We start from the raw sequence: 24,530 nt of genomic DNA, 5'->3' as shown, positions 1-24,530 counted from the left end.
TTTGCACTGGTGTCATGGAAAAACACGCTGAATTTTCTTTTTCCACTCTGGATGCGCGACTACTATCCGTCATGGGATTTGAACAAGCATTTTGCACGATCGGACCGTGGAGATCCCATCGTCATAGCCAGCCGCCCGGAAATTTGTAGCAGAGATATCGATGAAATAAAAATATTGTGCTCGTAGACGCTGGCTTCTTGGAACTTATTGGAAAATTAATAGGCAAGGAAAGCATGTTCATCGTTCTTTCGAGCGTTTAGATCGGTGAGTCGAACAAAATCTGTTAGCTAGTGATACCTAGTGGCATGGGCTGGGCATTTATCTTTCTGTCCTTGCCTGTCCCACCAAAAATTTTATATCATTAGCATATCCTGTGGAACAAAAACTGATGATCATCGGAAATATCTCGCGGGCGAATGCACAAATAATGTAATATTTCCAGACTCATCTTGGTTCGAGAGAAGCAGACACTGTATATCGCATGGCACAATGGCCTACCGGCCACAGAAAACGACAACAGTCAGTAAGACCAAAAATGTTCTAAGAGTGTACATCCGCATATGTTAGGTTTCCACAAAAATGAAACAAAAAGATTAGATAGAGGTTCCAATCAAACGTCAAGCTGGTATCAGGATTGTAATGCACTGATGAAAGCATATTCAGTATTTTCAGTAGAAAAAACCGCTGCAGGTAGGGGATTCTACTCTATTACAGGGCTTGAAAAGAAAGGATATTTAACAAATTTGTACGCGAAGCATATGTAACAACTTATGACATCAATAAATAATTAACACCGAGTTCAAACTTCGTTTAGCAAAAAAAAATTTGGATGTGCGCTCACATTTTCTCACTTATGGAGCTCTATACCACTTGTTGGGAGAGGGGCACAGGGTGTGCAACTCTGGCCGCAACACTCGTTGTTAATTTTTAATAATACCAGTAGTTAAAAGTAACGTCTCGAAGCTGGCAACCATGCCAACAGCCAGCGCAAAAATTCCTAAGCGACATGGTGACGCTGCGGCTCTTCGGAGCTTGCTTTCAATTATGCATTCCTTTGCAACGCGCTTGCAATTTCGTGGTGCGTCTATGAAAAGAAGTGGGCGATAGAATGGGAGAATTACGACTGTCGTTTGACTGGGAGAAGCCCAGAGTACTGTTTTCAGGCGCTATGTGAATCTCGAAGCTTGTGGCAGTAATCCTTCATTTGAGGAAACTCGATGGAAGCAGACTTCCTGTACGATAGCTATATGAAACGCGGTGCACAGCGAAAGTGCCCTGAGATGAGATGTTGCCATTGGCAATCTAGGTTTGTGGTTGACCCGCAGAGAGTGCTCACAATTTAGTCGAGCTAATACTTGAAAAGTCCTCCTCTTTATCGGGTGTCTGTGGGCCTGGTCGCATCCTCTCTCGAAAGGGCACAGTGTAGTTTGTTTGACCTCCAGGAGGTGAGTTTTTATACCACATAGTTGTAATTTGTTTTCTTGGATGCAGCACTGCTCCAACCAACAGCGTGAAAAGATGAATCGCAAGAACAGTTTCTATGCCTACTGATATCTGAATTAAAGAAAAAAAACGCGCTTTACTCATACTAACATTTCCTCCTACTAACATTCACTCGCTTTACTGAAACTAAAATTACAGACGAACACAGTCAGTTTTTTATCGTCTCTGACCAGGCTGGTGGCAAATATGAGGCGGCGTAAAAAAAAAAAAAAGCCGTGTGTACCTGTCACTGAGAGAGTGAAAGTTGGGTCTGAGGCTACTGCAAGTTCTCACAGACAGAGAATATCTCAGTCAGTTCTCATACAATTTTTCTCTGCGTCGGTAAACTGTGCCAGCGCTGAGAAATTCAAATTAGCATTTGCATTCCTTGCGATGCATAGAAACCTCGCGAATAAGCACAGTCTGACAAAATATTTCAGTCGTGCACCATAAGTCGTGCATTTCAGTCGTGCACCTTAGAATTTAGCCATGATATTTTTTCATCATTTGACAAGGGTCTACAAACGAATTGCATTTTTTTAGATTTCAAGAAAGCGTTTGATTTGGTACCTCATGATTTACTACTGTATAAATTATCTTTGATCAAGATTCCAACTTCCCTTCTAAACTGGCTTCAATGTTACCTGCAGGGACGCAAACAACGTGTATTGATTAATGGGTCCCAGTCTGATTATGTTCCTGTATCTTCGGGGGTACCGCAGGGGTCTGTTTTAGGACCTCTGCTGTTTCTAGTTTATATTAATGACATTTCTAAATATATGACCTGTAAAATACGTTTATATGCTGACGATTGTGTTACCTACCATGTTATTAACAGTTCTTCAGATTCATATCATTTGCAGTGCAACTTGGACCGCTTACAACAATGGTGTTTGAAGTGGCAGATGTTTCTGAACCCAATAAAATGTCAGTTTATTTCTTTCACGCGCAAGCATCACCCTTTCTTGGCTGAATACAAACTAGATTCTACCCGACTTTCCAGAGTTACTAACTATAAATACCTCGGCGTTTACTTTTCGTCTAATCTCACCTGGAATGAGCACGTCGAGCACGTTTCTGCTAAAGCTTATGGCATGCTAAATTTTCTAAGAAGAAATTTTAAAATGGCACCACTAAAAGTTAAAGAGCTCATTTATTTCACCTATATTCGGCCAATATTGGAGTATGCTTGTGTTGTTTGGCACCCCCCTACTTTAAATTTAACAGACATGCTTGAGCGTGTTCAGAACTTTGCCGCTCGGTTTGTCTCAAGTAATTATGATTTTAACAGCGGTGTTACTAACATTAAACTAACGCTGGGATGAGAGCTGTTATGGAAACGCCGTACCAACTCCCGGTTAGAAATGCTGTATAAAATCTTTCACCGAAAAATAAAAATAGATAAAGAAAATTATTTGCTTCCACCGCATTTCAGGTCAAACAGACTTAACCATGGGTGGAAGATTAGAGAAATTAAATGCAAAACTAACACTTATGAAAACGCATTTTTCCCATCTACCATTCATGACTGGAATCGCCTGCCCCATGAAATTGTTTAGTGCCGTTCAGAGTCTATGTTCCGCGCGTTGCTGTCGGATGTATGAGTGCGCAGTTGGCTTTCTTTTTTTTTTCGTCATGTCTTTTTGTTGTTTCATATTTCATTCATTTTGTACTTGCTGTGTCATGCCTTGTTGTATTGCTTTTTTTTTCTTGCTCTTTTTTTTCTGGCCTATTCTTCTGTTATGTATCCTCATCCCCCCTGCAATAATGCCTTCGGGCGCTGCAGGTATTTCCAGTAAATAAATAAATAAATAAATAAATAAATAAATAAATAAATAAATAAATATCTGTAATTTGGAGCCGTTGCCGACACTAATAATGTTTTCTAAAAGAAAGTTTGCTGGTAAAAGATATGCTTACGCCTAACGGAATAACACGCCCTCATATCGCGTGGCCACCGAAGGGAAGAAAGCAAATCAACTTTCCCTTCGTCTCTGACGGACCAGATCAGAAGAGATCCAGAACTCACATATACACTTCTGAACTTCCAAATTTTATGATTTCACGTCCTGGAGCGATACGTCACCTACGGGATACATCATATAGCAGGGCTCAGGAATAATGTTTGTGATCTAGGACCGTATTCCAAAAGCTGTGCGCGTTGAAATGGCCATTTCGCCGTCTTATCGTGTGTCATTGGTTACTCAAGTATATGTGCACCTTTCAAGCGTCTGGGAAATGTGATCCGAGCATTGTGTAGAAGGTAACCGGACCTCTTCGTTGGCGGCACATATAAGCCAGTGAGATTCAATGGGCAGGTACGGTAGCCTGCTGTTGACAGAGCGCTGTGACGCACCTAATCAGTGGCTGCACATTGCAGTCAGTGTAAGCCATTGGTGAGGTCCGGTCACCAACCACCCAGTTACCATGGGCCTGTTTCGGTTCCGCCCAGTGTGACGTCTTCTATGACACCTTATCTCTGTGGGATCAGCGACGAATCGCGGAGGACCAACTGGAATGTAATCGAAAAGAATCGTTACAGAATACGAAACCATGTCTTCACAGGCGCTGTAAACGCTTGCATCAGTAGCCTCATCGCGTGATCAGCACGAATAAACTAATACATTACGGCATTATTCACCATTTTTGGCGGCATGGTTTAAAGCTCTGCGATGCAGTTAAAGTCCCCAGAGGAAAAAGCAGCGTACGAAGGGCAGCGCACCTAATGAATAAGGAAGCAGCAACTGTCGAGCTATTCATGTTTCTTGTCGTCTGGTAACGAGGTACGGTTTGAAGACGTCACTTAAGCATTGTTGCCAGCGTTATTTAATGATGGGCACTAACAGGAAACGCACAGCCAGTGCCGCTCTTATGACACTCTGTGATTACCGAAAATGCACTGTGGATGATGAGAGAGTGCGTGATGAAGAACTGCAGAACAACCTTCCTGGTGTCCTCTGACATAAACAGACTCATCGGCATGCAGGTAGAGCAGTCTGTTTTTCCCAGTTTCCAACATGCGGCCACCAAGGCCACGCACCAACGTGAGACATCGATCTGACAATCCCGGGCCCTTCTACCATAGAAACCAGGGGAAGCGCACACTCTGTATCGCGGTTAATTCTACGCAAGTTTATGATTGCGTGCGATCAATGGCCGTATGCTACTCTTTCACGCTTTGGTGATGGATGGCTACAGAAAGGCGTACCATGAGCACTGAGTCGAGGTTGAAATCGTAGATGGCGAATAAGGATGGTGCGCGAAACTGCGTGGCGACGACGTTCTCCAGGCCTTCGCTGGTCCAGAGGGAGAAGTGCTCCTCGAAGACCTTGAACACCACCTGGACGTGCTCAGCATCCGGTGCAGCCGCTTTTCGGAAATATATTATTTCCGTGGGGTCCTTTTGCGCGAGAGTGTAGCGGATCTTGATCCACGGCCTGCCGCAGCGGTCAAAAATTAGTCAAGTGGCGCACTAAAAACAGTCACACCTGGCTTCACCTTACGCGACAAAGAACAGAGAAGACCCAAGACAATCACGGGACGCACAAGCACGCTCTGTAACCACGTCGCATTTTGTAACTACACTGCCTTCGGCCGTCATATATCAAATTCTATGACGCACGCTCTGGAAAGAATGGGAATAATGAATTTTGTGATCCGCAAACCAGTGGGCTTTTAGAAACTGCGTTGTCTGCTTTTAATCAGGGGAGCGGGAAACTGCACCTCACTTTTAATCGAAGCGTTATATGTCGCATCATGCACAGACCTCGTGTATGAACAAGTTATTGTATTCTAGGTTCAGATGCCTCTGCGGCTAATCGCAGCGCATTGAGTTAAACACTAGAAGTTTTGTTCTCTCTAGTGCAATGTGAGCAAACACATGTGAAGTATGTGAGACGCAGGACCAGGTGTATTTGTGGGCGCATGACGAATTGTTAAAGCAGTACAAAGCTGACCAAAAGCGGCTGACTGTACAACTTACACTGAAATATCCTGTTTATGTATTGAAAGCCCGATACTATGCGACATGAAAATTGCTGCACAAAAGGCACCAATCGCAATGCGCAATGGGCCGCTTATAATAGTGAAATCCATCTTGTATGGCAGCCCTAAGTGCAGTATGTAAAGCAAGTCATGTAAAGCTTGCTTACATGGCTTGCTTACATACCACCTAGAGACGGAAGTATAAACTCACAGCAACCTTTCCTTCGTGTAGCATAGCAAAAGCATTACGCACGCTATTCCTGTTAGCAACTCAATAAATTCATTCAAAACGAAATGGTATTTCACCACGTATTCTTAAAAGGTGCTCGGTATCGATTTCACGTTATCTCTATTTGATTTACAACAAATCGCTGGCAACAGGCAATTTACCGGATGAGTGGAAAATTGCTCACGTGGTTCCTGTTCACAAGGGTGGTCCCAAAAAAGAAGTTGGTAATTATAGACCCATATCACTAACATCAATAGCATGTAAGATTCTTGAACATATCCTATATACAGAGGTAATGAGACACATAACTCAAAACAAATTGTTAATTGAAGAAAAGCATGGGTTTCGCAAAGGGCTCTCTTGCACGACCCAGTTAGTTGAGTTTTATCACGACTTAGCATCAGGTGTTGACATGGGAGGACAAATTGACTGTGCTTTTTAAGATTTTCGCAAGGCTTTTGATACAGTGTCACAGTCAATCCTTGTTAACAAGCTTCATTTATTAAATATTCACTCTTCTGTACTTAAATGGATTCAAAATTATTTGTTTCAGCGGCGACAATGCGTCGTTTTAAATGGGAAACGTTCAGGCTACGTAAATGTTACATCGGGCGTTCCGCAAGGCTCGGTTTTGGGACCACTCTTGTTCTTGGTTTATGTAAACGACATTTCTGATGGAATTTCATCTTCTGTGCGGTTATTTGAAGATGAATGCGTTGTGGACAGGAAAATTGTTGCTCATAACGATATTTCATGCTTAAAAACAGACGTAACAAGAATTGAATCATGGTGTTCCACTTGGAAAATGAATTTAAATGTCAAAAAGTGCATTCATGTTTGTTTTACTAGAAAGAAAAAAACAACTGATTCTCGATACATGATTAACAACGAACTAATACGTAAAGAGGCAGCGAATAAGTATTTAGGCCTAACGCTGGCATCTGATTGTTCCTGGAGCGCGCACATTGATGACTTGGTGCGCAGGGCAAGTAGAGCCCTGAATTTTATACAACGCAATTTGCGATGTTCGCATGTCAATTTAAAAAACAATGCTTATCTGAGTTGCGTCAGACCTATTTTGGAGTATGGCTGTGCGGTTTGGGACCCTTCGAACAAGACGCTCACTGAGCACATTGAACGAATCCAAAACCGCGCAGCCAGGTTTGTCTTAGGACGATTCCGAAGGCGGGATAGCGTAAGTGCCATGAAGAATGAGCTCAACTGGGAACTACTTGCCTCTCGCCGAAGGAAATTAACACTTAAACTCTTATACACAATATTTCATAATAAAACCGGTATTAATAGAGAAACCTATCTGAAAGAGCCTCACTATGTTTCATGCGCACACACCATAGTCTCAAAATTCGTGAGTATCACTCAAGGACTGGCACTTACGCAAACTCCTTTTTTGTTAAAACAATTGGCGAATGGAATCGACTCAGTGAAATGCAGGTGTGCTGTACTCACGAGGATGAATTTTTTTCAATGCTGTAACCCCCCTGCTGTAACGCCTATGGGCGCTGCGGGGTAACCTCTGAATAAAGAATAAAGAGTTGGTGAACGAGTATTACTGCGTTCACATCTATTTAGGCGTAGTGTAGAGGCACCGTTCGTTCATTCCTATCTTACTAGGTAAGCAGCTGTCTTTTAAATTAAATATTATGCATTTTGCTTCAGGAAGAATTAGAAGGGCTATCATGGTTCCTAAGGAACTTGCTTATTAGCTCCTAGTAGCGCCAGATTTATAGAAAGAACCTTCCTCCATTCCTGCACAAAGCCTGTCTAGGATAGCCTCGATATCTTTACTGGGGTCGGTGGTCAAGGGACAACGTATACGTTCGACACGGAAGCAGGTAAGAATGGACTGAATATGGAAGCAGGCCGAGAAACACCAGGCGAGGAATACGTAGATAGTTTAAAATGTTAGTTTTGGGAAGACAAAAGGTAGGCAGAGTGTCCACAGTGCCCACTGGGCACCTGCTGCGCGCTGGCGGCACTGCCGACGACGTTTCTTTTTTTTAATGGGCAGCTTATGCCCGCTGCAAGACACGGGGACTGTTCCAACTCTTGTTTCATTCCGAAAGCATTGCTTCACTGGATGGAATCGGCTCACCGCATTTTAGTGCTTGAACTTGAAAGTGGAAAGGTTAACTAGGCGAAACTCAGCGCAGCAGTTGCCCACGCAGAAATAGAATAAATATCGCCGCGACACTATGGGTTGCCAGCCCGCGGAGGCGCGAACATAACAGCTTCACTGGCCACTTAACCGAGGAAATATGATAACGCCGCAGCCGATCACGCCTAGTGTTAAAATGCACCACACTCCTGGTTACCGCTTCCCATCTGCTGCGTAAACAAATCACTGTAGCGGAACCTCAATCGCAGCCAACCAGCAAACATTTGCTTTAGCACGAAGACTCGGCTTAGCTACGTTCAAAGCCTACGACTTTTTCTTGATTATTGGCGTCCAAAATATTGCCGTAAAAGTGCTGTTACCGAAAGTCCAGATCGTCTTAGCCTTCAGAAAACGTACAAGTTTCCAAACTTGAACAGGTGCACCACTTTTTTTTTGTGCCGTTTTTTGTACTTCATTTCGACAGCGGTATGCCAAGAAAAGCAAACTGGTAAGCGTTTTAAAGGTTAATTTTGAACGGTTACGTAGGCAGAACGGCAACCACATTAATGTCGAACCATGTAGCACGTGGCCGCGATCATTCGAGATGAATATGGTGCCATCTCGCCTCATAAAGAAAGTGATAAAGCCGCGTGCTGGCAGCTTTCAGCGTGAACAGACAAACCACAAAGTTTCGCGGCAATATACTTCAGTGTGCTCAAGTTACCAATAATAAAAATAATTTTCTTCCACGAACATGGAGAACAATGTTCGATCGGGTATCAAAACCTCTACTTCGCCAGAACTTCTTGTTCGTCCATGAAGAGGTGTTCTCATACGCTGTTTAACATATTTGCCCCTATGGCCATTTGCTACGCCTAATATTCTGGTAGATTTCATTCATTACCTATCTCACCTTTGACGTCGTCAGGTTCTTTTCGTTCCTTATTTTCATTTTTATTTCTCGCATTGGTGCTTTCTCTCTAGGGAACTTTTCTCTCAATCATCATTGCCATTTTGATCAAGAATACGCCACTTAAATTACATGGAAAACATATTTTGATTATTGGGAAATGAACGGCCGAGCAATTGTATCAATCTAGGCGGACACCTGAGCTGCGTTGTTTTGGAAGGAATGAAGAACGCACTGAAAGAAGTACAGGTGAGTGCAGCCGTGAGGAAAGGCCACGGATTTTCTTTGAGAACATAGGGTTAGTTAGAGTCCTCTGACATCGCACAGCACACACGCGTGTTTTGCGCTTCACTTATGTCAAAAATACTGCCATCGTGGCCAGGGCTTCAATTCCCATATAATGCACTAAAGGAATGAGACGCAGCCGTCGTTCACTGACAAACGCGTAGGCTGGGGTGGGTTGGTCAAACATGGCTGCTAATAGGGGCATGAAGTGAGGTGTAGAATGTGAAGCACCTTGGCTTTCTTTGCGTACGCAAGTAAAAAGTAAATACCGGCACGCACCGTTCGTTGATGAAGGGCTTGCCGCTGAACTGCACGTAAGATGATGGGTACAGAGTAGGCGTAATGGGCATTTCCATGCCATTCTTCAGTGCAGAAAGGAAGGTAAGAAAAGGGTTCGTTTTAATATTAACGAATAATATCATTTTTGAGGAACTCATTCAAGCAAAAAAGTAACTGCTAGTTTATTTAAATTCCAATAGTAAGGCGATCATTGATCAGATCGCTTCGTTTTCTTTGTTTACACTATTGTGCCGATCCTGAATTCATGCAGAATGCCTGTTCCGAAGAGAGATCATAAACACTTATAATTTATCTCCTGCTACTAGCTTGTTTATTCAGTTCTTGCGAACTAGTTTCCTTCGTTCCTGGATCTAATCTTGGCAAATGGCGACCACACGTGCTATGGTATTAATGTGCCTAGCATGCACCTTACTTAACTCCTGCGCATCAGCTTAATGTCTGGATGCGGGCACAATCACAACTCTCATTTTTAGAGTGGCTGTTCAGGCTCATCCAGGTTCATTTTAGATTTCCCTACTTCAGGCTGAAAATATGCCAGGTTAAATTTTTTCTTATCGTAACTTGTTTGTATTTATTTTCTGTGAAATATTACAAATTTTTTACTAAACTGTTTAATAGTCTCTGCCGGCATTACCAGGCTGTACGCAATTACCTCGTGGTACCTGGCCACCTGTCTTCGTTTTGTATGCCTTGGCACAGAAAAAGCTCATCAGTACAGAGTACTTCGTGTTTCTTTACTCAATGCCGCATGCGCATCTTCATAGAACCTTGGCACTGGGTCGTTATCAAGACGATGCGTGCGCGAAGGCCTGGTAAAGCCTCAAATTGGGCGTCTGACTAAGCCTAATCATGATAGCCGCCGCACTCTCGTTATTGCAGCACAAGTCAGTATTGACGACTACATCCTTATTGATTAGTAATCAAGCACCTACTCCTTGGCTGTCCTTTAAAGTATGCTAGAAGGAACCGTAAAACAGAACGACCACAAATCGGTTCAAAAATTGGTGCCAGTGACACCAAAAGTAAGCAAAGATGAGGCGTCGCTGCTTGATGCAAAGAGGACTAAGCCAATTACAGAACACTGGTGCGCCGGAACTGCCTATCTGCGTGGCAAAGGGCCGTCTGCTAATTTTTTCAAAAGTCTGAATAAAAATGCTGCAAATAAACTAAGTATTTTATTATAGCAAAACACTTTGTTTAAAGGTGAAAAATATCAAGCAAAAGTAAGTGCGTACGAAGTTTTGCTACTAAATTTGCTGGTGGTTAACTTTTTCTGCCGTCAGGTTGCGCTGAGGTGGGTAAAACGAGAGCATGGCGACCTGCAGGAAAACAGCTGATTTCACGTGCGCTTACTGATTTTTGCGCCTAACCTCCTTCAGGAGTCGAAACGGGCTTCGCAGCAACTCGTACGGCAAGTCAAACGCGTCTTCGTGCGCCATCCGTTGCTCGCGCGGGAGCAAGTTCCTATGTAGTATCGCAAGAGGGTCATTATTTACGCTGACAAACGCAACGCCAAATAAGCCGCCTCAAGGCGATCGCAACAAAAAAGAGTTTGGGCCAGCATAATTAGGAGTTCAACGTCATCACTTCTCCCACCTGCGTGACCGTCTTGTCCGTCGTCTCTGTGCGCTGCCTCGCAGCAATGACTAGAACCGGGGCTCATTGGTCCGTTTTGACAAGACTGATTTCACAGTTCCTGAATGCTGCCAGAGATTATATATCCGTGATTTACTTCAGGATATCCTTCATCTGTCCTGTTATAACCACTTGGCAAATAACGCCCCTTTTAATGCCGCTAATTGTTTCAAGAGTTCTGCTAGGCTAGCCTCGTTCATAAGGGTCTTGCCTATAGATCACCACCTTCTCTTTCCATTTCCGACTTGTCCTGATCTGAATGTTCTTACAACCCCCTGCTGCGCCAGAGGCCTGGTTGTTAACTTGGTCAAGGTCCCCGCAGCTTTTGGGAACTAAGGCCTGGCGTTTTGATTAGTACACTTATACAGAATGTTACGATCAGCGGATATACCACGGTGTTTTAATCATGTTCTGTGGAAAATCACTTAGGTATTTTTTTCAACGTTGGACAAGCACGACTGCCGGACGATCGAAACTCTGGTCCTCTTGCACACCAAACGGACAATGTGCCTCTGCGGCGCCAACTTACTCTGGGGAAAGCAGCATGGCTAGCGTTCCCAGGATAAACGAAATGGGCCTCGTACACTGTCATGCCGGCTGTGTCGATGTCCAGTGCTTTCATTGTACCGAATTGCCGCTTTCCGACCTCGAGTAGCGGCTGATCATCCACGAAAAACTGCGTGTGGGGTAGGCAAGATCATGTATCGTTCAATCACTGTCAAACTTTATTTGGCTCAGATTACCTATTTTTTCAGCTATCCATTCATTGATTCCTGCATCACCAAGGCAGATAAATAGTCGGTCGAAGGGTTTGCGTCTCAATTTTACGCTTCTCAAGGTCACAGTGGTAATATACATGAACAAATTAAGCTTTAGAACCAAAATTACCTAAGCATGATGCATGAGGAAAATATGATTATTGATCTGCTGCTTGTTGTAAATCCTCTCCAGACCAGCCTTAAAAATATGTAGGTGTATAAAAATTTTGCATCGTAAGCCAGAATTGTTCAAGATCTCGCCCAGCCTAAAGTTTTGTCACGGGTGAACAAAACGAATTTATGATTATTAAGTTGATGCTCGATGTAAATACTCAAATAATTTACACAGCACGCTAGAATCGTTCAATATCTGGCACAACCCGCAGTTTTGAGACGAGTGAGAGAGTAGACATGTCAGGCTAGTTTGTAAAAACACCAAAGGAGCCTCTGAACGCTTGATTAAAAGAACATGTAATTTAAGATTATCCAGATAGTGTTGACTGACGAATGCACGCTACGAAAAGAGTGAAGTTGACCTGTATTTGATTGGCAAGGACACTAATTTACATTCTTTTCATACCAGAGCCTTGGTTTATTTTGATTTGGGGTATCTTTTCATTTTTCCTGCGGCAGCATATTGATTAATAAAGACAAACCAAAACATTTATGCATGTTCGTTTTCGCAATTAGGCATTCATTTTGCCATGTTGCTATGCCATACATTGTTTCACACGACCATCAAGAGCAATGATAGAACAAAGAACTTTCAGGTCACTATGCCTGTGGGCCAAGGAAGCGTTAAGCGAGCAATATAATGCGCGTTGAACTACCGTCATTCACTGCTCGTGGGCCAAATTTCCTCATCAGTCAATATTATCTGCGTTTTCCCGTTTAACTGAAGAAGAAAGATCCATGTCACTTTATGGCATTATGTCACATTAACTGTTCTAGCACAAACACAGTGTGCGCTTTGAGAGATATTCTGACATCACAGGCTTATCACACTAACAAGATATAACTAGAGCTATGCTTGCTTCGCGTCATGTGCAATGCGGGTGACAGATGGCGTCCATAGTGCAGAAGGTGCTACAGTTCAACGATCAACACTACGTCGTTCAATCTTTGCTCACGCTTTGGCTGTAAGTCCATTTGGGAAATCTGCAGATTTTTTCAGCAGATATCGATATCATATATCTGTAGATAAGCGTTCTGTCGCATGTGTAAGACCATATATTTTTATTTTCAGCACAGTAAGGGCCAAGCAACCAGTAAGAATAATCTGGAAGCCGGTTCTTTGTTTCCGCATATTCACAATATTACTTGTCGGAGGATCAATCTTTTACTCAGTTTGCCTCGTGCTAAAGTAGGCATCACTCTCAGTATATGAGTCCATGGTAGAGAGAGGGTGTGGTAGATGGTCTTGGCGATCACAAAATGAACAAGGGAGGGGAAAACCTCAGGTTGCTTGAGCAAACGTTTCGACAAGAGGACTTGTCTTCGTCTGGGCAACGCGTTCATCGTTGGCAGGGATTAAATAGGGCCTTTGCTCCGAGGAGGAAGGCCCCATTTAATCCCTGCCAATGATGAACGCTTTGCCCAGGCGAAGACAAATCCTCTTGTCGAAACGTTTGCTCAAGCAACCTGAGGTTTTCCCCTCCCTTGTTCATTTTGCGATCTCAATATATTAGGAAGTCATGTTCTCCATCACGTAGAAGTGTAAAAATGAAGCAGCAATATTGAGACACATAACTAACACTCGAAGGTTCCGTCTCGCTTTTCATCTTACGTTCATCATTTTTCTCTTCGAAACCGCTGCCTTTATGATGTGCACTCCTTCCGTGATCACGTAGTTGGTGGTGGCCAACGTCTCCTTCAGTGCATCATGTTGTGAGGATGCTACCGCTGTCCGCGTTTGGCCTTGGTATGATTGCCTGTAGCGTAACGTTTCTTTTATTTCAAAATGCCTCAGGTTGATGAAGAACCTGCAGATGTCAGATATGAAAAAATGGTTTAGAATAATTTCGGAAAAAAACTACTACCGATGTATATTCCCGGACCAGGACGAATTTTTCTTTAACTACGAAGTTTCTGAGAAAGCTGTATAGCTTTCCTTTGTAGCCGTATGGCTGCGCTCGAGTGGATGCCAATGAGTAATTACTCCCTTATATTCCGGCTGCAGAGTGACATTCGACAGAAGTAGAAGAACTGCTAATATTTAGGTTTCGCTAGTTATCGATATCCAAAAGAGAAGTCCGTGCTCATCCACATCTCTCAAACCTCTTCTTTGTTTTAACCCTACCACATATGCAGTGGCCGCTATAAACAAAGAAGTATGATAGGCACTTTATGACGATCAACATAACAAGAGGTGAAACGTGCTGAAGGCCTGATGAATTATTGGCCATCTGCAGTGGTAGAAGTTTTCAATATGAAACATAAGGAAGACATTCAGCCTTCGCTAGCCTTAAAAGACAAATGCGAAGCATCGCTGCTTTGTCCCTCAAGGGTTGTAACCCACTGTGGGGCAAAAGGCGGTGAGCAATGAACGCGGCCTATTAAGGGTGGTATAGTAATGCCTATTATGATATATTATTATTAGCTTATTATGAAATATTCAAAACTGGAGCTCTTTTGTGTTAAGTATTCTCGACGAAAAAGTGGGACATAGGAGTCTCACACTCTGCGAAAGCATCTGAAAAAGAGGGTCACATGTGTTCACTGACCCTGAGAGACAGGCGCTTCAGAAAAAAGAGAATTTTTGCCATGTGATGTGAACTCACTGTCGGCATACAAACTGCAAATGAGAGAACATACAAAAGCTTACTTTTTATGAAAAAAAATTCAAGAATTCTTAATGCAGCATCCGCTTGTTGTCGACATTCGGACAAGAGACATGGACCTGCCTGCAGCAGCCTCTTTTTCCTTTTTGAAACGCAGGAAGCAAATTGCACAAACAGTAATTATAGCGGCTTTTCATGTGGATCGTTTTCAAACTTTTCTTGCCTTTTTCCACCACCACCGCACTAGGAAACAAAGATATAACATAAAGCACAGCCGAAATATATCGCTAAAAATTTGGGCATTAAATTTTGCACTAGTTTTTGACGAATCATTATAGTCAGGACCAAAAAAACAGTTTAAAAAAGACATTTAACGGCTCTTGAGTAAAAAACCAAAGTTTTCATACTTCATCATCATCATCAGCCTGACTACGCCCACTGCAGAACAAAGGTCTCTCACACGTGTCTTCAATTAACCTCCACTTTTGACATCCGTGGCCCCGGTATGCCCGCAAACTCAATGTCATCCACTCAACTGAGTTTCCGGTGCCCATCACTCATCATTTACCAGCTGGAGAGCACTCCAAAATGCTTTACAAAATACTTGCAGCACGCGCAATTAGAACAGTACGTTTATGTTGTAGTATGTGTTGCCACAAGGTGAACACCAATAAAAGAAAAGCCGGAAAGAATCTTTGATCGCACATTAGGTTGCGCGAGAAATATGAAAGCAATGCATGCAGTTGTTTTAGCCTTATAACTCAAAACATGGCGATGGAAAAAGTGGGATGAATGTGTCCCACTGTCCGATAATGGGCTAAACTGCCACAAAGAACGAACGCTCCAAAGCGGCGTAGAGCGGCGCGATGCAACTGAGCCATCCTGTCCCCGCGTGTTTCCCTGCGAGAAGTCGTTATGACGGGATGGTCTCATTGCTTCAAGGCGGAAGTACCAATTCAATAAAGACGCGTCTTCGTTTGGAGCGGGCTGCCGGGAGGGTAGCCCCCACGATAAGAAAGACCCGTGCTCTTAGTCTCCACAAGCGGCCCACATCGACGACCATGTACATGCTGGTTGACGGTTTGACTCCTGATTCATGCCTTGAGGCTAGAAATTTTGTGGCTGGAAATTTGAGGTTGAGGATTTGAGGAAATTTGAGAAATTTGAGGAGATTTTTTCAGGCGAGAAATTTTGTGGTATATGATACGCTGATTCTAACACAATCAGCCAAGCAACTGTGCGACAAAAGTGGGGCCTGCAATCATTTCTCGAGTAACCGCCTCACTTGGGTAAGGCAGTGCGTCTTTGTTCACGAATCCTCTAATGTGTGCTTCCTGTAAATCATATCACGTCTTAAATATCGGCTCCCCACTCACAGCTGGTGAAAACACCATGGATGACACATGGAGCTAGGCAGTGAGGCTCCCGGCAAGACTGCATTGATTACTTTAATGGCAGAAAACTGAAGGGGCGCCCTCAACAAGGTGTAATCTAGCATGTGGGAGCGGGCGGGTAAGCAAGCGTGGAATAATAATCGGAGAAGTTTTTGAAGAACACTGCCGTGCACCACACTTTTTTGGTGCATTTTCCTTTTGCCTCACATCGCCTGTTCATATCATGCTTATATATTTGGCCTATTCAATTTTGTATAGTCTCGGACCTCCTGACGCCCACTTGACTTCTCCTGCACTACAAGACCATGCATAACGAAATTCACTATGAAAACGTGATCGAGGACGGAAAAATCATAATTCATACCCCCCCCCCCCCCCAAAAAAAAAAAAACGAAACGAATTCTCTCTGTGACACATGTTGAGCCGTGGTAAAGGTATTATTCAATTTCCGTTGGCAGCTGTGCTCGAACACAAGGCAAGGTTTTAGTAAGGAGGGGCACACTAGGAAGTGACGCGTAGCCGCAGTCCACCTATCTCGCTGAACAGTAAATGTTGTCGCGAGCACCTCCCGCCAGCGCGTTTGAACTAACGGCGTTGTCGCCGGTATCGACGATAGCGCACAACCCCGCCAAGCACACCGCTGCACTACCGCTATATCCCCCTCACTGCATGGCTGGCCACTGCAGCTGTCTGTTCCAAAACTTAGTATGAAAGAGCTTTCTCCAGCGTCCGTTAAAGAGAGTGAATCAGCACAAACACTAGACAGATCCACATCTTTGTCTCGAGTCACTCGAGACTCTTGCACTCCGCACTCGTGCACTTCGCACCCGTCATCATCATCATCATCAGCCTCACTGCACCCCCTGCAGGGAAAAGGCTTCTCCCATGTCTCTCGAATTAACCCTGTCCTTTGGCAGTTGCGACCACTGCATCCCCACAAACTTCTTAATCTGATCCGCCCACCTAACTTTCTACCGTCTCCTGCTACGTTCGCTTTATCTTGGAATCCACCCCGTTACCCCTAAAGATCAGCGGTTATCTTGCCTTCGCATTACATGCCCTGCCCAAGCCCATTTCTTCCTTTTGATTTCAACTAGAATGTCATTAACCGGTGTTTGTTCCCTCAGCCACTCCGCCCTCTCCCGATCTCTTAACGTTACACCTATCATTTTCCTTTCCATAGCTCGCTGCGTTGTCCTTTACTTAAGCTGAACCCTCTTTGTTAGCCTCCCCGTTTCTGCCCATAGGTGAGTACCGGTAAGATATAGCTGTTATATCCTTTTCTCTTGAGGGACATTGGTAAACTGTCATTCATGATCTGAGAGAACCTGCCATATGCGCTCCACCCCGTTCTTATTCTTCTAGTTATTTCCCTCTCACGATACGGATCACCGGTCTCTACCTGCCCTAAGTAGACATATTCTCTTACTACTTCGAGCACCTCGCTGCCAACTGCGAACTGCTGTTCCCTTGCTAGGCTGTTGAACATTACTTTGGTTTTCTGCATATTAATTTTTAGCCTCACCGTTCTACTCTGCCTGTCTGACTCTAATCATGCTTTGCAGTTCATGTCCTGAGAGACTCAGCAAGCCAATGTCATCAGCGAATCACAAATTACTCAGGCATTCTCCACTAACTCTTATCACCAACTCTTCCCATTTCAGGCCCCGGAATACCTCCTGTAAGCAGGCGGTGAATAGCATTGGCGAGATCGTGTCTCCCTGCCTGACACCTTTCCGTATTGGGATTGTATTGCTGATTTTATCAAGACCAATAGTAGCTGTGCAATAGTTATATATATATATATATATATATATATATATATATATATATATATATATATATATATATATATATATATATATATATATATATATATAAGAAGGGGTGAAGATCGGATGGATCCGGTAGAACATAAACGTAATTCGGTTGACACACGGTAGAAAAAACACAACTTTATTCTAACGTTTCGACCAGGGTCTGGCCTTCGTCAGAGTGATGGGGTACAGGCAAAAGACACAGTTTATAAGGGAACGTACGCGGGGAGGGAACATTCTGTGTGTCGATCGGCTGTCATCCATGTAATAAATCACGTTGCAAAGTCTTCGCGCAGATGTTGACATCAGTAACGGCTTCCAGCACTGCATCGAACTTTAAAGTGAAAATTCGGGGAAACTACTCATGTGATACCAGCAACGTAATCTACATGCTTGAATGCTCAGTCTGCAAAATTCAGTATATTGGCCAAACAGAGACACCATTCAGATATCGTTTTAATAATCACAAAGCTCATTGCAAGACAGTGCCTAGCCTTCCTATCTCTAAACATGTGAACAGCACTAAGCACCCTTTCGATAAAATCCAAGTAACGTTACTGGAATCAGGCTTCAAGACCCATCATGAACGCGAAGTTCGTGAGTCATTTTTTATACACAAATTTAATACTGTTTCTTGTGGTCTCAATGAAAATGTTGGGAAGCTGACTTGCCTATCGTCATAACCGCAACACTTCATAGTATCATGCCGTGTTTCATCTACGCTGATCATTTTCGTCCTCTTTTTACTGTCAGCGCCGCTTTTTTCTGTCTTAGTAAATTGTTTATCTCTGAAACAACACCGCATCTTAGTACCATACCCTTTCACAAGAGGCGTTGTTTAATCAAAAGCAGTATTCACCTGTTTCTCGTGTGTGATGATTTTATTTTTTATTTATTTATTTATTTGTTTTTTTGTTGTTGTTGTTGTTCGCCTTTTCTTGTGCATTTGAGCTAGGACCAAGACATTTTTGTATTATTTACATTTTTTTTCACAATGTGATTGCAGTTATCCTCCACGATGATTTTGTAATTTTTGACGGTGCTTCGTTGACTACATTTATCATTCACTGGCGATTCATACTGAGGTGTTTGCCGCTGCGATGCGCCAATCAGAATGTTCCCTCCCCGCGTACGTTCCCTTATAAACTGTGTCTTTTGCCTGTACCCCATCACTCTGACGAAGGCCAGACCCTGGTCGAAACGTTAGAATAAAGTTGTGTTTTTTCTACCGTGTGTCAACCGAATTACGTTTATATATATATATATATATATATATATATATATATATATATATATATATATATATATATATTCCAATATGTTCAATCCCAATTTTAACATAAACTTACTTGACTCGTCTAGTGCTGTTAAACACTTTAAGCTAATGCTAGAAATGTATTATATTAGAAATACGATCAGTTTGCCAACAAGAGTCACGTTACAGTCATCTACACTAATTGATATTTTTCTAACTAGTTACCAGTCGAATGAGCTTAAATCTGGTGTCTTAGCTTACGATATTAGCGACCACCTGCCGATTATTCTATGTGTCAAACCTCCAAATAAAGGAAAATTAGCACAGCGTAAAGTTACGTTCCAACGGATTTTGCCCAACCAGCTGGAAGCATTTCGCAGGGATGTCATGAGAGTTGACTGGTCAAATGTTTTCAACAGCTCGGATGCAAATTCTGCTTATGATTGTTTCATTCAAAAGTTCACTGACATTTATATATCTTGTTTTCCTTTTGTTGCTATTAATTTATCCAGAAAAATAAGAAAGCCATGGATTAATGGCGATCTTATGGCAAGAATAAAAATAAAGAACGACATGTTCCACAGGTTCATTCAGACCAAAGATATCATCCTCCTGAGAGAATTCAAGAAGTATCGGAATAAGCTAAATAAAGATATTACCTACCTACCTAGACACTACCTAGAAAAGTCTTTTAGTGCAGTTAAAAATTATAGTCAATCAACATGGAGGAAACTAAATGAAGTTCTGTGCCGCTCACAAAGAACTAGCCCAGTGGAAGAACTTTTGATAAATGGAAAAATAGTTAATGGGGCTTCCCTAGCCGACGCATTTAATGATCACTTCGCTAGCCTCCCTACCCCTCAGCTATCTAGACATACAAAGCTTTCTAATAACCCTCCTTGCCCACACAGCGTATTTCTTACACCTGCTTCAGACGAAGAAATTTCTTCTATAATCTTGAATCTCAAGAATTCACGCAGCTGTGACACTCAAGGTATGCAAATCGAGCCATTAAAATACGTTATTGATTGTATAGCACCTGTACTAACGCACATTTTCAATCTGAGTTTTACTACAGGTACCTTCCCGAAACAGCTTGAAGTAGCGAAAGTGAAACCAATGTATAAAAAAGGAGATCACAATGACCTCGGCAAGTACCGTCCCATATCAATTCTGCCAGCGTTCTCTAAAGGATTGGAAAAACTTCTTCCGGTTCACCTTGTTTCCTTTTTAGATACATTAGAGGCATTGTCGAGCGCACAGTACGGGTTTCGGAAACATCGGTCCACCCAATTAGCTCTACTTGATCAAAAGAAGTATATTTTACATAATATAGAAGCAAAAAAACTTGTGTTGGATGTGTTCATTGATTTCACCAAAGCTTTTGATTACCTGAACAGAACCTTACTCCTCGAAAGGTTGAAATCTTATGGCATTCGCGGAAATGCATGGGAGTTAATTAAGTCACACCTCTCTCATCGTTATCAATTTGTTGAGGTCAGTGGTCACCCTTCAGATTTAATACAAACGCACAATGGAGTTCCTCAAGGGAGTATTCTTGGCCCCCTTTTGTTTAATCTATACTTAAATGATATCGCCAGTCTTGATGATCGAGCTAAGTTCGTAATTTACGCCGATGATACTAGCTTATTCTTTTCTTCCGATGACAGCACTGAATTGTTTATGGTAGCCAACTCTGTACTCGCTAAGGTAGCTGCTTGGGCACAAGAAAATGGCTTGGTAATCAGCATCCCCAAAACAAAAGCGATTGTTTTTCGTCCTAATACACGGCAGATTCCATCTAATTTAACGCTTAGTTTAAATAATACGGAGATAGAAATAGTGAGTGAATCTAAAACGTTGGGAGTGATCTTCACGGAACATATATCCTGGGACAGACACGTCGATTACATCTCAAGTAAGCTCGCCTCGATTAACGGCATTTTGTACAGACAGAGATTTCCTCCCTAAAAATATTTTGTTACTCCTATATAATTCCTTGTGTGTCTCTCATTTACAATATTGTAGTCTGGTCTGGGGTACTACTACCCTAACTAACATAAACAAGTTGAGTATATTACAGCGAAGGGTTATTAGAATTATTACACGCTCTCAATATGACTGTGATATATACTCTGTAATGCAAAACCTTGGCATAATACGTTTTGAAAACATGTACAATTATCACCTGTGCCTTGGGCTTATCAGGGAAAAGAAAGCTAAATGCAATAGTTTAATAAGGTTTGCCGAATTAGCCATGAAAGGTCCTTCATGCTACCCCACACGCAATGTCGAGTTTTGGAAAGTGCATTCCTTCTGGACTAATTATGGATTTCAGACACTAAAATATCGAATTCCTAATATACTAAACACATACCTAAAGGATAACATTGATATTCTTGATCTTAGGCCACATGAAATGAAATCTTTATTCTTGTAATGCACCATTTTTTTTTGTATGTGTGTTCTGTATATTTTTTACTTATACTTAAGCTTTGCCTAATTCAGTTGTCATGAATTCATACATTTGTGAATACTTTCTTTGTTATGAACTATCAACCAATGTCGCCTTTATGTTGCTGTATTACATTTGTGCGCTCCTTTTTACCATTACATTTTTCTTTACAGTGTACTTACATAGTTCGATGCTTCCTTGTTTTATATTAGTGTCTAATTTTCCGCCTACTTAGAAACTTGTATTCACTTTTTTTTTTCTTTCCCATAAAAGAACTGCGTTCAGTGTACATACCTTTCTTATCAATTTGTTAACAAGTGTATGCTTTTGGTGTGTTCAAGTCGTACATTTTTTTCTTTTTTTTTATTGTACGAGCAGTACATTCTATACTTTTTCATATATATCTGTGTTTGTTTCTCTTATTTTTTTCTGTTTTTCTTCAATGTAAGATGTGTCGGGTTGTCGGCGTGTACTGCTGCTGCTTTGTAGGGGACGAGGACTAGTCAAGCTGCTATCGCAGCTTTCTGCCTCGCCTCCCCCATCTTTGATGGAAATAAATGGAAATTAAAAAAAAACACGCTTCCCCGCCCTGATTCCGCAATGCCTGCATGACAGCTGAGGTTTAGACTGTCAAATGCTTTCTCGTAATCAATGAAGGCTATATACAGGCGTTGCTTATATTCTGCGCATTTCTATATCACCTGATTGATAGTGTCGACTGTGGTCTATTGTCGAGTATCTTTTACGAAACCCTGCCTGATCATTTGGTTTACTGAAGTCTAAGGTTGTCCTGAATCTATTAGCGATTAAGTTAGGAAATACCTCGTAGGGAACGGGCATTAAGCTGATTGGTCTGTAATTCTTCAAGTCCTCCACGTCTCCTTTCTTATGAATTAAGGTAATGTAAGCGTTCTTCCAAGCTTCTGGTACTCTCGATGTCACAAGACATTGCGTATACAGGGTGGCTAGTTTTTCTAACACAATATCCCCTCCGTCTTTCAAAAAAATCTGCTGTTCCCTGATCCTCACCAGCTGTTTTCCTCCTTTGCATTGTTCCTAAGGCTTTCTTTACTTTCTCCTTAGTTACTGGTGGGATGTAATTTCGCACCCTTCACTTCACACTGCACGACAAACGCTTCTTTCTCCCTTGTCTCTGCAATTAAGCCTGCGTTCTGCCACATCAGCCCCGTTGTCTCCACAAACGGCTTAATTTCATCAACAGAAGTAACTTTCGGCCACACCCTGCTACATGTGCCTTCTCTTTGAATCCAGTCAGTACCCTTCAAAACCATCGATTTTCATTTCTCCGCATTACACGGCCAGCGAAAACCATGGTTAGGCATGCCCTTGAACCCGGGCAAGCAACGCCAAGCGAGGCATTCATAGAAGTGTCATTCTAAAAAGAGGTAGTTTTCTTCAGTTTCGACTGTTTTGAGCTAATGTCGATATGCTTTTACACACGCCTCAGATGTCCCTTCGAGGAGCACTCTGCCCAGAGGGGCCCTGTAACACCTCAGGAGCGCCAGTGTGGCTTCCGTCCCGGACGTCAAGACATTTTTTTACTTTTCCCGACGACGGTATTCTGTACTCGGAAATTAACAGCCTATCGGACCAATTATTATGGAACAGTGTGCTTCAAAAAGTTCTTTCGTGGTGTCATGACTCGCAGATGGCCATGAATGTTGAAAAAACGTTTTCATGAAAGTAACACTTAAGGTTTAGGTTTATTGGATTTTAACGTACCAAAGCGACTCAGGCTATGAGGGACGCCGTAGTGAAGGGCTACGGAAATTTCTACCACCTGGGGTTCTTTAACGTGCACTGACATCGCGCAGTACACGGGCCTCAGAATTCCGCCTCCATCGAAATTCAGCCGCCGCGGCCGGGATCGAACCCGCGCCTTTCGGGCCAGCAGCCGAGCGCCGTAACCACTGAGCGACCGTGGCGGGCCAGGAACACACAAGATCAAACCTTTGGTTTTTTGCTACAGTATTAATAATAGCTTGTTTTCTGAAGTAAGCAGCTGTAAGTATTTAGGACTATGGATCTCGAATGATCTTAACTGTAGTACCCTTACTGAATGCGTAATAGCAACAGCTAACAGTTTACTTTTTTTGCTAAGGCGTGCGCTTAAGGTTTTACGCCTTCTGTACGTCTCTTGACTTATAAATCTTATAAACAGTTGGCTGAAATCAGCTGAAAAAAATAACGTGGGCTTCAATTACTCTTGAACCTGGTTAGAGCGCGAAAGCTATGGCGTATCTGACAGCTATACGCAGCTTGGAATCTGCAACATTCAATGCATTCCGGACACTGCATAGACAGCGTGGCTACCCTGCCACCCTGGCAGGTGGAAGTTAGCGGTTGATCCCGAGATGGTCATCCAAAGAGCGCTGCGGCCTATTGCTGCAGTGGCGCGTGTCTGCCACAACGTTGTGAGCGCTAACGCATCAGCTCACATCTGTCACTCTCTCTCTCTCTCTCTCCCCATCCCACGCACCTAAAAGCGCTATTCAGTCGTGCATTAGCCCAGGTAGGCAGTTGTGTGCTTAAAACGTTGTCAACGCCAACGCCGACGAACACAATGAACGCCGACGGCCAATGGCTTTAATGCCGTATTTCTAACACCTCATTCTCAATGCCAACGCATGCAGCGCACCATCTGCCATAACGTATCTTACAGCGCGACTAAGGTGTCCACTGTACCAAGGGGCTAGTCGACGAAGCCTGGCTTCTTTCAGTCTCTCCGACTAACTTTCCATATCTGCCGACGAATCCCACCGAGCCGCCCCTTCTATATATACGATGCAACGCCGGCTCTCCCTCTGTTGGTGCAACGCAGTTTCACCGGCTCCTGCTCTGATGTCATGCCAGATGGCGCTGCAAGCTACGGCGGTTGCTAGGCAACGGCTGAGTTAGCGGTGTGGCCACCGGCCACAGCGAAACGTCGAGAATACGGTCAATGTAGCTCTCGCTACAAAACAACACCGTCTCTGCACCAACAATAACTGCATTTTTATCTAGTTTATGATGATGCTATTTCTTGTAGTATTCGTTAGTTTGTTTCTTCGCTGTACCATTTGTGAGGAATAATTTAACTTTCTTTTATTTCCTGTCGTTGAGCCTAGCT

General features: G+C 42.9%; 1 protein-coding gene across 1 annotated transcript in view; it reads right to left on the bottom strand.

The window, feature by feature from the left end:
* Window positions 1–4,645: 4,645 nt before the first annotated feature.
* The window catches only part of LOC149337694 (uncharacterized), a 34,047-nt gene continuing 14,162 nt past the window's right edge, over window positions 4,646–24,530 (bottom strand). The window contains exons 3-6 of the mRNA XM_089554928.1: window positions 13,486–13,681; window positions 11,471–11,617; window positions 9,286–9,368; window positions 4,646–4,919 (exon numbers count right to left, since the gene is read on the bottom strand). Coding sequence (XP_089411054.1) covers window positions 4,646–4,919; window positions 9,286–9,368; window positions 11,471–11,617; window positions 13,486–13,681 — 700 coding nt within the window. The remainder of the gene's footprint in view (window positions 4,920–9,285; window positions 9,369–11,470; window positions 11,618–13,485; window positions 13,682–24,530) is intronic.

This window comes from Amblyomma mixtum, chromosome 7 (assembly GCF_055824585.1).
Source record: "Amblyomma mixtum isolate Tamu chromosome 7, ASM5582458v1, whole genome shotgun sequence".
In the NCBI taxonomy this organism is placed as follows: domain Eukaryota; kingdom Metazoa; phylum Arthropoda; class Arachnida; order Ixodida; family Ixodidae; genus Amblyomma; species Amblyomma mixtum.
The sequence above is the reverse complement of the archived record's forward strand: the minus strand, read 5'-3'. Positions and strand labels throughout refer to the sequence as shown.